This window comes from Caretta caretta, chromosome 15 (genome assembly GCF_965140235.1).
Source record: "Caretta caretta isolate rCarCar2 chromosome 15, rCarCar1.hap1, whole genome shotgun sequence".
Taxonomy (NCBI): domain Eukaryota; kingdom Metazoa; phylum Chordata; order Testudines; family Cheloniidae; genus Caretta; species Caretta caretta.
In genome coordinates, this window is record NC_134220.1 from 33,410,664 (window position 1) to 33,424,136 (window position 13,473).

General features: G+C 47.3%; 1 protein-coding gene across 1 annotated transcript; it reads right to left on the reverse strand.

The window, feature by feature from the left end:
* Positions 1-6,041: 6,041 nt before the first annotated feature.
* Positions 6,042-11,084, reverse strand: XBP1 (X-box binding protein 1). Its single transcript, XM_048821853.2, is given in 6 exon segments — positions 6,042-7,218; positions 9,262-9,345; positions 9,348-9,425; positions 10,219-10,350; positions 10,481-10,577; positions 10,784-11,084. Coding segments are annotated over 6 exon segments (1,158 nt in total). The 5' UTR covers positions 10,990-11,084; the 3' UTR covers positions 6,042-6,657.
* Between the last annotated feature and the right edge of the window lie 2,389 nt (positions 11,085-13,473).

Below are 13,473 nucleotides of genomic sequence, written 5' to 3' on the forward strand. Positions count from 1 at the left end.
AAGAGGATGGCTCTAGACTGTTCTCAGTGGTAGCGGATGACAGAACAAGGAGTAATGGTCTCAAGTTGCAGTGGGGGAGATTTAGGTTGGACATTAGGAAAAACTTTTTCACTAGGAGGGTGGTGAAACACTGGAATGCGTTACCTAGGGAGGTGGTGGAATCTTCTTCCCTAGAAGTTTTTAAGGTCAGGCTTGACAAAGCCCTGGCTGGGATGATTTAGTTGGGGATTGGTCCTGCTTTGAGCAGGGAGTTGGACTAGATGACCTCCTGAGGTCCCTTCCAACCCTGATATTCTATGATTCTTGCTGGCACTGGTGAAGTTGTACCAGTGCTAGATAAACTGTGGGAGAACTGCTTGAAATTCTCGAAGTAGACTGCCTCCGTGTGCACTGTGAGAAAGTTACTGCGTTAACTGAATGGAGCTGAGTGGAAGCAGGTTTCCCTCTAATTTTTAGCTGCTTTGCAGAGAACCTGGCTTAACCTTCCCTAACATGGCTAATTAGTGTAGATCCAGTCTCTGGAGAAGAAAGAACTTAGCCCTTTAGATGAGTGCATGTTGTTCAGACATGTGTATGCTTAAGCTACTGCTTTCTATATGGGCTTTAAGACGCACCTGTTTCATGCCTTCCTGTAACTGCCTCTTGCCATCTTATTACAGTAGCTGCTCAGATTTCATAGGGAAACACCAGGATTTCCATGTCCCCTACAGCAGCCCTGTCATAAACACTTGTAAGAGACTGGAGAGGAGAAGTCTGGGGAAAGTTGGCCTAATAACTTAGAAAATAATACTGAACACTACTGTAATGTCTTTCATCTTGAAGGCTTCCAGGTAGCATCACAAATGATATGTAATGCAGCTAAATCTGGCTGCTGGAGCTAATCTGACCACAAGGAGAGGGTAGTAAGTAAACAGGAGCCAAGGCAGACCACCCTGGACTCTCCCTTATGAGAGGCTCTGTAGCAGAGGTTGGTAACTATACTAAATTGTGTCTGGGAGTAGGGTGAACAGGTTTCTACAGGTAGGGGCATCAGTTTTCTGAGGGAGGATGGACAGGCTTTCTTTGTAGGAGGTATGTTAGAGACTATGGCAGCTGTTCAGATAGCTAAAGGGCTCAGCTTAAAACTTTTTTCTCATTTTTGGCAGTTCACTGTGCTGTGGTGATTTGTTTAAAAAATAAATGCCTTGCTTTCTAGTAAGGTGTTTAAGACAATTAAGACTTTTCCATTGTGTCCTCTGCTTTTATCTAGTGTCTCATCTGGTCATGAGCCACTGCAGATGCATAGGAAATGCAACCTCTCAGCTAAATCACGTGAGTGAAACTTAAGTATTTTAGCTCACTCAAGATGCTATTGTAAGTAAAGGGGAGTATTGTTTACCACAAAAAGCTCTACCTAAAATGAGAGCTGTCACTAGAGTGAAATGGTGAGAGCTCCAGATGGTAACAGCAACTAACAGCTCTAGTCCTTGCTGGAAATCCTTTGCTTCAACTCTGTAGGGGAGGGGCATTTTCACCCAACTTTTCTATACCTCGTGTTATAAGGATGTTCAGGATATAATGAGACTGTCACAATTGTATAATACTTTCCCAGAAGTGAATGCTACTCTCCCTATCAAATGTGCAAAATGCATGTGACTAATCCAGCAACTGAGCAGCAAGCAGCATAGTGACATCAGTTATATGGTCTAGTATTTCAGTTCAAACAGCCCTTTGAAGGCCAGGTGTTTTTCATATACACATCTGTGCAGGAAAGGGACCATGGCCACAAGAGCAGTGGGTTGGGCTGCATGGCCTCAGTGAGCTATTCTTGATCTTACTGTACTTTTCTGGACAACGTACAGAATTCTGGGGACTTCACATGTGCAACTTTCAGGTAGTGGATATTTCTGCATATACATGATCTTTTGGCCTCAAGCCTAGGATCTGTGGGAGTACATTTTGAAAGGACAGAGTCTGAGGGAGGAAGGGGTTGTCTGTTGAGAAGATCTGAAGGTCCATTTTGTTGGGGGGAATTCTGCCCTTCTGACATACTCACAAAATTATCTGTTCTGTGGGGTGTCTTGTTTTTGTTTGGGTTTTTTTTAAACCTACAGATCTTAAAACTTACCTTGAATGTGAAAACCTGCCCATAGCAACCCTTCTGTTTTATTGCTGGGGCCCCCATGTCCCTCATGTAATGATTCTCTATCTACAGTCACATTTTAAGATCTGATTTTTTTCTCTCCCCATCCCCTAATCTGAAGGATTTGAGTGTTTAATGTGTTCTTTTTGACATATGTGAAATAACATTTAAAATAGCTGCAACTGTTAACCCTATGGTGTGACTGATGTTGTATATGCCACATCTACTAGCTTAGGGAACTCCTACAGCAGTGGGGATAAGGGGATCTGTGATTTCTAATGGCTGTGGAGAGAAGCAGGTGCAAGCTCTCATCTTGATGACTACAGCATCCTTCTCTCTCGCCTTCACAAATGTAACCTTCCCCTGCTCATATCCATTCAGGATGCAGCACAGCTCAGTGTCTGAACTGTCACGCCTCTTTTTGCATCTCTCCTCTATCATATCAAACATAAGCTACTTGTCCATTTATCTTTCAGTATCAAGATGTTGACTCCTGTCTCTGATTGGCCTGTGATAGCAACCTCTGCCTACTTGTTAAAATTTCAAACAAGCACACCTTTTGTGCTTTCTCCCTTGCTGCCCCTCATGGTTGGGAGGAGCTCCCTGTAAACATTTGCAAAACTAAAGCTTTATTCTCCTCCAAGCTCTTCTTTTCAGTGTTTACAATTTTTTTTGTAAGCACTCCTGCAGCCACTGCTCATCATGCTCATCAATATTCCTCTTTGTGTGTGTGTGTGTGTGTGTGTGTGGTTTCCCTATTATGTTGGGTGCTCCTGGTCTTCTCCTACACCTCATCTTCTTGCATGGATTCAGCTATCAACTCTCACTCACAAATTTGACTTGTCTCCCTTTATCCAAGCTTGGAAAGCTTCCACCAGCAGGATAGTGAGTTTGTGTGTGTGGTTTTTGTGAGGGGGTGAGAGAACCTGGATTTGTGCAGGAAATGGCCCAACTTGATTATCATGCACATTGTGTAAAGAGTTGTCACTTTGGATGGGCTATCACCAGCAGGAGAGTGAATCTGTGTGGGGGGGTGGAGGGTGAGAAAACCTGGATTTGTGCTGGAAATGGCCCAACCTGATAATCACTTTAGATAAGCTATTACCAGCAGGACAGTGGGGTGGGAGGAGGTATTGTTTCATATTCTTTGTGTGTATATAAAGTCTGCTGCAGTTTCCACGGTATGCATCCGATGAAGTGAGCTGTAGCTCACGAAAGCTCATGCTCAAATAAATTGGTTAGTCTCTAAGGTGCCACAAGTACTCCTTTTCTTTTTGCGAATACAGACTAACACGGCTGTTACTCTGAAACTTGTCCCTCTAATGAATGTCAAGCCTACTCCTCCCTGCTTTTCTTCATGGCTGCGGATTATAGGGTTGCCCTCCCACCTATTCATGCTCACCATGTAACAGAAGCTACATGAGGGTTGATTAGCTCAATTTCCCACTCATCTCTTAAGACACATCTTCGTATTAGAATAGGAGTTTATGTATAGTACTGCACCCACACTTATTCCTGCAGAAATAGCTCAGAACAAAAAAAATTGAACTTTGGTAAATATGTGCCCATAAAATTAATAAGCATGGACTCATTCTTTACAGTGTTTAACACTGTATTGTCTACACCTGATTTGAGTTTGAAACAGAAGTGCTTGAATGTGGTATGAAGTTTTCTCCCTTAAACTGGAGAAATTGTTTGAATGTACTTATTGGTTTATTTAAGATTAGTGACTTTCTCCTTGCTAGAGGAGGAAAGAAATCAGAGAAGACCAAATCTCTCTCAAATACAGGAGGCTCCTAGCAAGAGCACTCTAGTGCAAGGGTTCTCACAAATTTTTTGGTAGCCTCAGAGTATGGCCACCAACTCTTGCTAGTGGCCATTCTGACAATTTTTCCTAAAATACAGAATAAACCTCCCAGAACCCCCACAGGAGCTCTTGCACTCATTATGCAAAAATAGAAGTCACAAGAAACCCTTCCTCAGGTGGAATGGCAAGCTGAAGGAATTGTTTTGTAATGATTTGTTACTTAGGGCTGGTCTACCCTGAAAACTTACATTAGCACAGCTGTGTTTCAGTGGTGTGAAAAATCCACACCCTTGGAGAGAGATGGCTATGCTGTAGACAGCACTAGTTTGACAGAAGCATTCTTCCATTGACCTAGTTACTACTACTTAAGGAGGTGGACTACCTTCAGCCACCCCCTCCCATTCGCATACACTCCTGCAGCTGTGCCATTATTAGGAGTTAAGTGTAGACATAACCTAGAGGCTTTAGATCAGATTAATCTAAACTGCTTCACTCTCCAGTAGTTTTTCTAGAATAAAGCAGCTTTGACTATTGTTAGCCTTACCTACTCTACCCTATAGTAGTTTGCATGTGGAATTTACAATGACCTGGTCTCTACCCAAAGGCTAAGTTAGCCCAGCTACATGGCTCGGGGTGTGAAAAATCCACAGCCCTGAGCAGCATAATTAAACCAACCTAATCTCTAGGAATTCTTCCATCAACCAACCTACCTACCATCTCTCAGGGAGGTGGATTACCTACACCAACAGGAGAATGGCTCCTGAGGGCAGCAGTAGGGTCTACACTGAAGCATTAACAAGACTAGCCATCCTGGATCAGACCAAAGATCTATCTAGCCCAGTATCCCGTCTTCTGACAAAAAGAAAAGGAGTACTTGTGGCACCTTATAGACTAACCAATTTATTTGAGCATAAGCTTTTGTGAGCTACAGCTCACTTCATCGGATGCATTCAGTGATTTGTGCTTATGCTCAAATCGGTTAGTCTCTAAGGTGCCACTAGTACTCCTTTTCTTTTTGTAAACACAGACTAACACAGCTGCTACTCTGAAACCTGTCTTCTGACAGTGGCCAATGCCAGGTGCTTCAGAGAGAATGACCAAAACAGGCAATTAGCAAGTGATCCATCCTCTGTCACCCATTCCCAGCTTCTGGGAAACAGAGGCTATGGACACTATCCCTGCTTATCCTGGCTAAGAGCTGTTGATGGACCTATCCTCCATGAACTTATCTTTTTAGAACCTTGTTATAGTCTTGGCCTTCACAACATCCTCTGGTGAAGAGTTTCAGATGGTGACTGCATTGTGTGAAGAAATACTTCCTTTGGTTTGTTTTAAACCTATTAATTTCATTTGGTGATCTCTAGTTCTTGTGTTATGAAGAGTAACTAACACTTATTTACTTTTTCTGCACCTATCATGATTTTATAGACCTCTATCATATCCCCTCCTTAGTTGTCTCTTTTCCAAGCTGAAAAGTCCCAGTCTACTTAATCTCTCCTCAGATAGAAGCTGTTCCATACCCCTCATAATTTTTCCCTTTTCGGTACCTTTTCCAAATCCCATATCTTTTTTGAGATGGGGCAACTAGCTCTCCACAAGTGTTCAAGATGTAAGTGTACCATGGATTTATATAAAGGCACTGTAATATGCTATGTTCTTTTCCACTGATTCTGACTAGTGTTAACTTTTTTGACTGCAACTGCACATTGAGTGGATGTTTTCAAATATCCATAGTGACTACGATTTCTTTGAGTGGTAATAGCTCATTTATACCCCTTTATTTTATATGTACACTTGTTTTAAATGTAGACAAACCCTTTGAAGTCTCTGCTCTCAACAGCAGCATGGGTACTCTAGCACATGTAGCATGCTCCTACCCATGTAAGGCTTTGATCGCTGATCAGACCAGCGATGGCCCTGTAACCAGTTTTGTTCCACAGCTGCAGTGAGCTGTTGCGAAGATAAGCACTGAAACAAGCCATTTCATGTCTGTACAATACAGGAACCATTACAACACCCATCCTTTTACCATGTAAGCAGTATGAGGTTGACACAGAAGCAGAGACCTTCTCCCCCCAGCTGTTATTTTAAAATGGAAGTATAGAGAACATCTGCATTGCACTTTTTTAATTGCACAGGTATTTTTAAATATTAAATGGAGAAAGCAAATCACAAACTAAGTAGCAATAGAAAACTTTCATAAGCATTTACATAGTAAGTTATGTAAAATTTACAAGAGATTTTTAATCTTATATTGAGCCAACTGTCTGTACATGGAGGGAAGCATAGCCCCACTGCCTAAGCAGGCTATTGCTGTGACAAGGACTTAAACTCCTCCTCCCACCCCCCCTTCACTGCCCCAAAGTAAATTTCTCCTAGGTACTGAGGGTTTGCCTAACTGGGGCAAGGTACAGTTCAGGTACAAGAGCACCCGTTTCTTTCGGAGGATATTACTTTTAGTCTCTGAGAAGGGAGATTAGCCATTTCCTTTCCAAGAGAAAGTTCTGGTACAAAGGGCACTATTATACCCAGTTGTATTCTGAGTTTGAGATGGGCACAAATTAGCAAAATACTGGCTTTGGTGAAAACACTTTAAAGAGTAATGTTCTTTAAGAAACAGCCATCTACTTTACTTCTGGCTTAAGAAAAAGGGGAGATGGTTCTTACTACCCTGCATAGATTGTAAAGTGTTGCTCCACAGAAGAGAGATGCAACACTAATGAATAAATCAGACACTGATCAACTGGGGAAAAAGTTCATTGGCAAAAGTATCTTCCCAAGAATGGTCTGTGCTCAGTGGAGAGGGCAGATCACTGAAGGGAGAAGGGGATCCTTCATATCCAGAGTCACTACGTGCATCCAACAGACAGCAAGAGGTCTCAAGGCTGTGATCATATGAGAGCAGGTTTGAGATACCCAGCTCAGGCAAAAAGTTATCTATAGGTTCCTCTTTCACTGAGACTGGGGACTCAGGGAGGTCCTTGTCTTCTGAGGGAGAGAGAGATGCTTCCTCTATTTTCATTAACATATCACCTTGGCTGCCCATTTTAGCAGGGATCTCAAAGATTAGGGGCTTGGTGTACACATGGTCAAACCGGATCAGTTCATTAATGGCCTCCAGCTTGGCTGATGAGGACCCCACAGAGGGAGTGGGGGAGGCTGGTAAGGAATCTGATTCTTTTCCACAGATTTCTTCCTCCAGCTTTTCCAAGCACGATGACTCTGAATTACCATACCGGAGGAACATGTCTGGGTCCAGGCTGTCCAGAATGCCCAACAGGAGATCAGACTGCAGAATACAAAACCCACCATTTTAAAAGGAACATGCAGACTACTGTACACAAACCAAACCTACCCTTGAAACCAACCTCAAGTAGGTTAAGTTCAATAGGACCTGAAGACCTGATCAGTACTGAAAGGCAGCACAAGTGGGAATGGCATATGTACTTTGATATGCTCGTTTACTTAACCCTGAGCTTTCTAGTCCATTAACCCTTCCAGGAGCTTGACTGGCACTATTAGACTGTTCTCTACATTACTGATTTGCATTACAGTACCCCGCATAGTGGTGGGTACTATTCGAACAAAAAGCTCTTTGCCTACAATCTCTGTAGAGCCAGCAAACAAAGGCAAAATCTGGAAATAAAGCGTCAGCACCAGGTACTAGCCTGAGCAGTAGTTTCCATTACCACAAGGTTATCTGTTTCAACCTGTTTGTTCCTTGGCTTTTAGCTGTCTCATGTCCTTGTATCTGACTCTGGGATACAGACAGCAGTTGAACAGTAACTAGTAGACTTCACAATATTAGGCTATTTAAAACCTGTCCAAAGCTACAGTAGAAATACAGCATGTGCTTTGAAGAATTGCATGTTTTCAGGGTTTTCAAATGCACACAAAACTGAAAATGAGCCAACATGTGATGCAGCTGTCAACAAGGCTCATATTTGGGGGTGTATTAACAGGAGTATACTATGCAAGATATGAAGCAAGTGTCCTGCTCTCTTAAGCACAGGTGAGACCTTGGCTGGAGAACCGAGTCCAGGTCTGGGTGCCACACTTTAGCTGCAATCTGGACAAACTGAAGAATGTTCAAAAGAGCAACAGAAGTGATAAAACCTCACCTATGAGGCAAGGTTAAAAAACTGCGCATATTTAGTCTCCAGAAAAGACTGAGTAGGGAGAAGGTAAGTAATTACGTTAAGGGTTATAGAGGACAAGATAGTTGTTCTCCATATCCATTGAAGGTAGAACAAGTAGTAACAGTCTAATCTCCTGGGCTGCAGATTAGACTGTCTGCACCACGGACCTTACAGCAGCAGCACTGCAAGGTCTCCTGTGTAGCTGCTCTATCCCAGTGTAAAAGAGCTTTCCTGCTGGCATAATGAAGCCACCCTCAACCAGCTGCAATAGCTGTATCAGTGGAGAGCATCTCTTGCCAACATCGTGCTGTCCACACCAGCACTTTTGTTGGTGACACTTAGGTCAGTCAGATGTGTTTTTTCACATCCTTGACCACCAAAATTTCTAGTGTAGACAAAGCCTTAGGTTAGCTATCTAACTATAAAGATAATTAAGCACTGGACTAGGCTTCCAAGGGAGGTCACAGAATCCCTATTAAGAGATTTTTAAGAACAGATTAGACAAGCCTGTCAGGGATGTTCTAGATATCCTTAAATCCTGCCTCAGTGCAGGGGACTAGATAATTTATCAAGGTCCTACATTTCTAGGGGTCTATGCTTCATGTTGCAAAAAGTTGAATGATAATGTTTATGGGAACAATAACTAATGTACACTATTTAACTGCCTTCAAAATAATGAACTTAACTTCCGCTTAATTTATAGTCCTGTTTTTGTCCTATGACCGCAGGAGCATTAATAGGCCACTTCCTGTTGAGTGGTCTCTTAGAATACCTAATATGCAGTGTTGGTCCCAGAATATTGGGACACAAGGTGGGGGAGGCGATATCTTTTAATGGACCAACTTCTGTTGGCAAGAGACAAGCTTTCAAATTTACACAGACCTCTTCTTCAGAATTTGAAAGCTTGTCTCTCTCACCAACAGAAGTTGGTCCACTAAAAGATATTACCTCACCCACCTGTCTTTGACCTATTGGACACAGCTTGTAGGTCAGCAGTTTTGCCCAAGATTCACAAGCACAAATGTATCTGAGAGCATCTGGACCTTTGAAATATGCCAGCCTATCTGAACTACATTGCTGGTGTGTTACAGCTCAAATTCTAATGCCCCTAGTACCATAGCTGATGAATTGGAGACACTGGGCTGTAATTCTTTCGAAAACTCATGATCTGTAAACATGGAATGGCTGCTCACCTCAGAGTCTGAAGAGTCAATGCCATCAGCATCCATGTGGAGACTGTCAGGAGGGGTGACTGCTGGGCCTGCACCTGCTGCAGAGGAACACATAGTCTGAGTGCTGCGGACTCAGCGGACCCGGTCACCATCCTGATTTCATCCACCTGTGATTCCATCACCACCTGTATAAGAAGAGAAGCCTAATTATCCAATATTATTTTGACTCCCAAACCGCCTGTTTGATGTTCTTCCCCTTATTGTAAGGGTACAATACTGAGTGTCATCATGCAACCATCCTTTGGCAGTCTGTTGCCTGAATCTCAACCTCACTTGGCTAGCAGCCAAAACAAGGAACAGCGCTGCAGAGACTGGAAGCGAGATGACTGTTGAAGACTCATGTTCAAAATACACCACTCTGGTTGAGCTTTAACTTCAGTCTGAGACACCCATTAATAGTACACTGGATCCACCACCATCTTCTGAAGGAGGCTGACCTTGTCAGCCCATTGTTTTCCTTTTGGGCCACATACTGGTTATTCACCACCAGCTCTTGTGGCCACATTTAATGGTACTTTGCATGCAAGGATAAAAAGCAGGTTACACCAAGACCAGCATGAGATGTAGATTTGAAAGGGTTCTGAATTAACTCTTTGAATGCTGCTGAGTTTTCTTCCAAGGTGCCAGCCAGCAGCCCCTGAAAGCCCTCAGTGGAGATAAGAGAAGCCCCCCCATCCCTATGCAGCAATCAATATTAACGACTTTGGAAGGATACTAAGCCTCACAGGCTTCAGGACGTGAAGCCCATCTGTTACCTCTTGATGAGACCTAGTACAAGGGCAGATCATCCCACCTCACCCGCTCCGAGTTTCTTACACCTTCCACTGGAGTAGCGGGTGCTGGCCGGTCGCAGGCACCCAGGAACCGCCAGCAGACTCATCTGCCCCAATCCCCCCCAGGGAGCGGGCAGACGCTCACCTCGGGCGCGCTCTTCCCCTCCTCCGCCTCCAGCGCATCGAGCCCCAGCCGGTAGCGCAGCTCTTGGTTCTGCACGGCGAGCCCCTGGCTCTTCTCCCGCAGCAGCTGGTTTTCTAGCAGCAGGTTCTGGTTCTGGAAGAAGCCCACAGGCGACCTCAGCGGAGCAGGCCGCAGCAGCCAGCTCCGTCCCCGCCGCCTGCAATGTGCGGCGCAGGGCTCCCGCCCCTCCGCAGCCGGCCGGCCCGAGCGCCCCGAGCCCTACCTCCTGCTCCAGCTCCAGCACCTGCTGCTCCAGCTCGCTCATCCGCGCCTTCTTCCTGTCCCGGGCGCTCTGCGCCGCCACGCGGTTCTTCAGCTTCCTGCGGGGGGACAGCGCAGCCCTGAGCCCCGAGCCCCACCGGCCCCGGCCCCGGCCCGGCCCCACCGGCCCCGAGCCCCGGCCCCGCCCCACGGCGCCCCACCGGCCCCGGCCCCAGCGGCCCCACCGGCCCCGGCCCCACGGCGCCCCACCGGCCCCGAGCCCCGGCCCCGCCCCACCGGCCCCGGCCCCACCGGCCCCGCTCACCTGCGCAGCGCCTTCTCCTCCGGACTCAGGTGAGTGAGCCGCTGCCGCTTGCGGGCCGGCGGCTGCGGCTCCGGGCTGGGCGAGCGCGGGCCCCCCGCCGGGAGCGCCACGGAGAGGGGCCGGCTGGGCGCGGCGCCCAGGGCCTCGGCTGCCTGGCCGGGGATGAGGAGCAGCCGCGGGGCCGCGGAACCGGGCAGCGCCACCATGGCGGGCGGGCGGGCGGGCGGCTGCGGAGAACCCTGGCGCCGCCGGTGTTCCACGGCCGAACGCTGGGCGCCCCGCGTTCCACCCGCCCCGCCCCGCTCGCTCCTGCCACCGTGGCTCGGCCGCATTGGCCAGCGCCGTCCGACGGGTAGCCTGCGATTGGCCCGTGGCAAGGGGCAGAGTGCAAATGAATTGCGTCAGACCGAGGGCGGGGCAGCGCAGCCGCCGAGTGCCGCGCCCGAGCGGCCGGCCGGCGAGAGTCGTCCCCGCGCACGCGCTGCTGAGCCGCCCGCCTCGTGCGGCTGCCTGCGCCTTGCTGCATCAGCGCCACATGCTGCCTGCGCTCGCGGGGCGCAACCTGCGCGGGGCGCAACGGCCCCCCCAGGGCGGCGCGCGCCTGCACGCTGCGGGGTCCTGGCCCCGCGCCCCCGGCGCCCCCCGCGGCCCCCCGCGCCCCGGTAAAGGGGCAGTCCCGTGTCTTTAAATTACACAGCGTCCTGCTTGGCCACAAGCCCCGCCGGAGCGCATCGCACTGAGCAGGGCCATCGCAGAGACGTGGGAAAGCGGGACTGTTTGATGGGGGAGGGCGAGAGCTGGGGTGACAGGAGCAGGGGGCTGTTCTAGATGGTGAAAGGGCTGGGGGGTGGAGGCTCCTGTGATGGCAGGTCCCGAAAGCAGGCTTTGCTGCAGCCAGCTGAACAGAGTGGTAAGGTCAGAAGAAAGATCGGTCTGAGAGACAGGCAACGTTATTAACAGCAAGTCTTGTCATTCGGGATGGTTGAGGCTTTGGCAATCCTGCTGGAAACTTTACTAAATACTCTTCATACAATTAATAGTTTTGCTGTGTCATAGAGCCGCAGGGTATGGTCTGTTGCAATCACACTCCTGGGAGTGACCCCTTTAGTGTGCCAGGCCCAAGAGACCCACACAGGGGCGGGTCCATGGCCTCCAGGACTCTGAGACTGCGCCTTCGGGATCTGCTATCCCCATCTCTCTTTGGCTGCTTGCAGAGAATCCCGCCAAGCCAGACTCCTGCAGGAAGCTTGTACTGTGCCCTGTCACGGTGCAACCCTCTCAAGGAGTATTTACAGCGATACAGGCAGCCTTTTCAAAACAGGTAACTGTTTATTAGTCACCTGACATACAGAATCTGAAAGTCCTTGGGTTAGTCCATCCTGGTCAAACCAGTGTCATGATGAGCCAGCCAAGCTGTGTTGAGCTCTGGCTCTCTGTTGTCCCCCACTTGTTTCCCTAGTCCTGGCTCCTGAGTCTCTCCAAGACTTCAGCTTTATTCCAGTCACCTGCCACCTTGTTCCCCAACTCAGTTCACAAGTCTTGCTTGCTGGGGTTTCCTGCTGTTGGATGTTGATTGCTCAGTCATTGGGACATCTCTTTGTCTTGCTGGACCTCTGCTGAGTTAGGCCTGTTTCAGCCACTTTTTTTAATGACTGTTAATTCAACCAGACAGTGAGGGTGGACACACACACACACACACACACACACACACTTTTGCACCCATTGGGTAGCAATGCAACATACAGAGGGAAACTGAGGCATGCCTAAGATTCCTAAAATACATTCCAAAAAAATCCTGTTTCATCACACCATGCTATTTTCAAATAAAAGTCCAGACTAATGTTAGTGGCTGTCTTGTAGGTGACTTCTGCAATTAAGTCAAATCCTGAAGTCATGACTTAATCAAAACTCCTATAGAGTCAACTGGCCAGATCCTGACCTATTCCCTACCAGTGCTCTGGCTGCTTTGTGATGTGGCTGGAAAACTAGGATACCCATCTATGACAGGAGAATTCCCAGACAAAGGGAATCCCAAGGAGATGTACAGCAAGCAGTTAATCCTCTCAGCCCTGTCACCATACAGGGTATGACCAGGAAAAACGGAGCATAGCCAGAGCACATTTGCATTCCAGTTATAGCCAGCAGCCAGAATAGTTCTTTGGTGCCTCAGGCAGCTGGGCGTAAACTAGAGCAGCCTTGAGGCTGTACTGATTTTCTCTGGCCTCGGAATCCTGGGGCCACAGATGTGTGTAGTACAACCAGCCATCTTTGCCACACTCACCTGATGAGCTGCATTACATACAAATTGGATGCAGTTCAGAATCTGAGCCAATGGGCTTTTTGCCTGCATAAAACCAGAGTAATTAACTAAGGTTTTGGACCACAAGCTTGTTTAATCTTCCTGAGTGGCTTTTATTTTCAAAGATTTTCTGTTCTCCTACATTTGTAGCTAGTGAGGGCGAGAACAGAAATGCAAAACTTTTGAAGTGGTATACAAACTAAAGCAAACCAAGTTGTATGGGGCTTTTCTGACTCTGGCATTTATTTTTCATTGACTTTGACACCCATTAGTGAATAATGATGCAAAATATGCCACCTGTCACAACTGCAGTTGAGTACCCTCTCCTGACCTCTCACCAGACTGTTGTGAGGCAACCCAGCTGCTGGATCTCCTGTATTTTAAGCCTCTA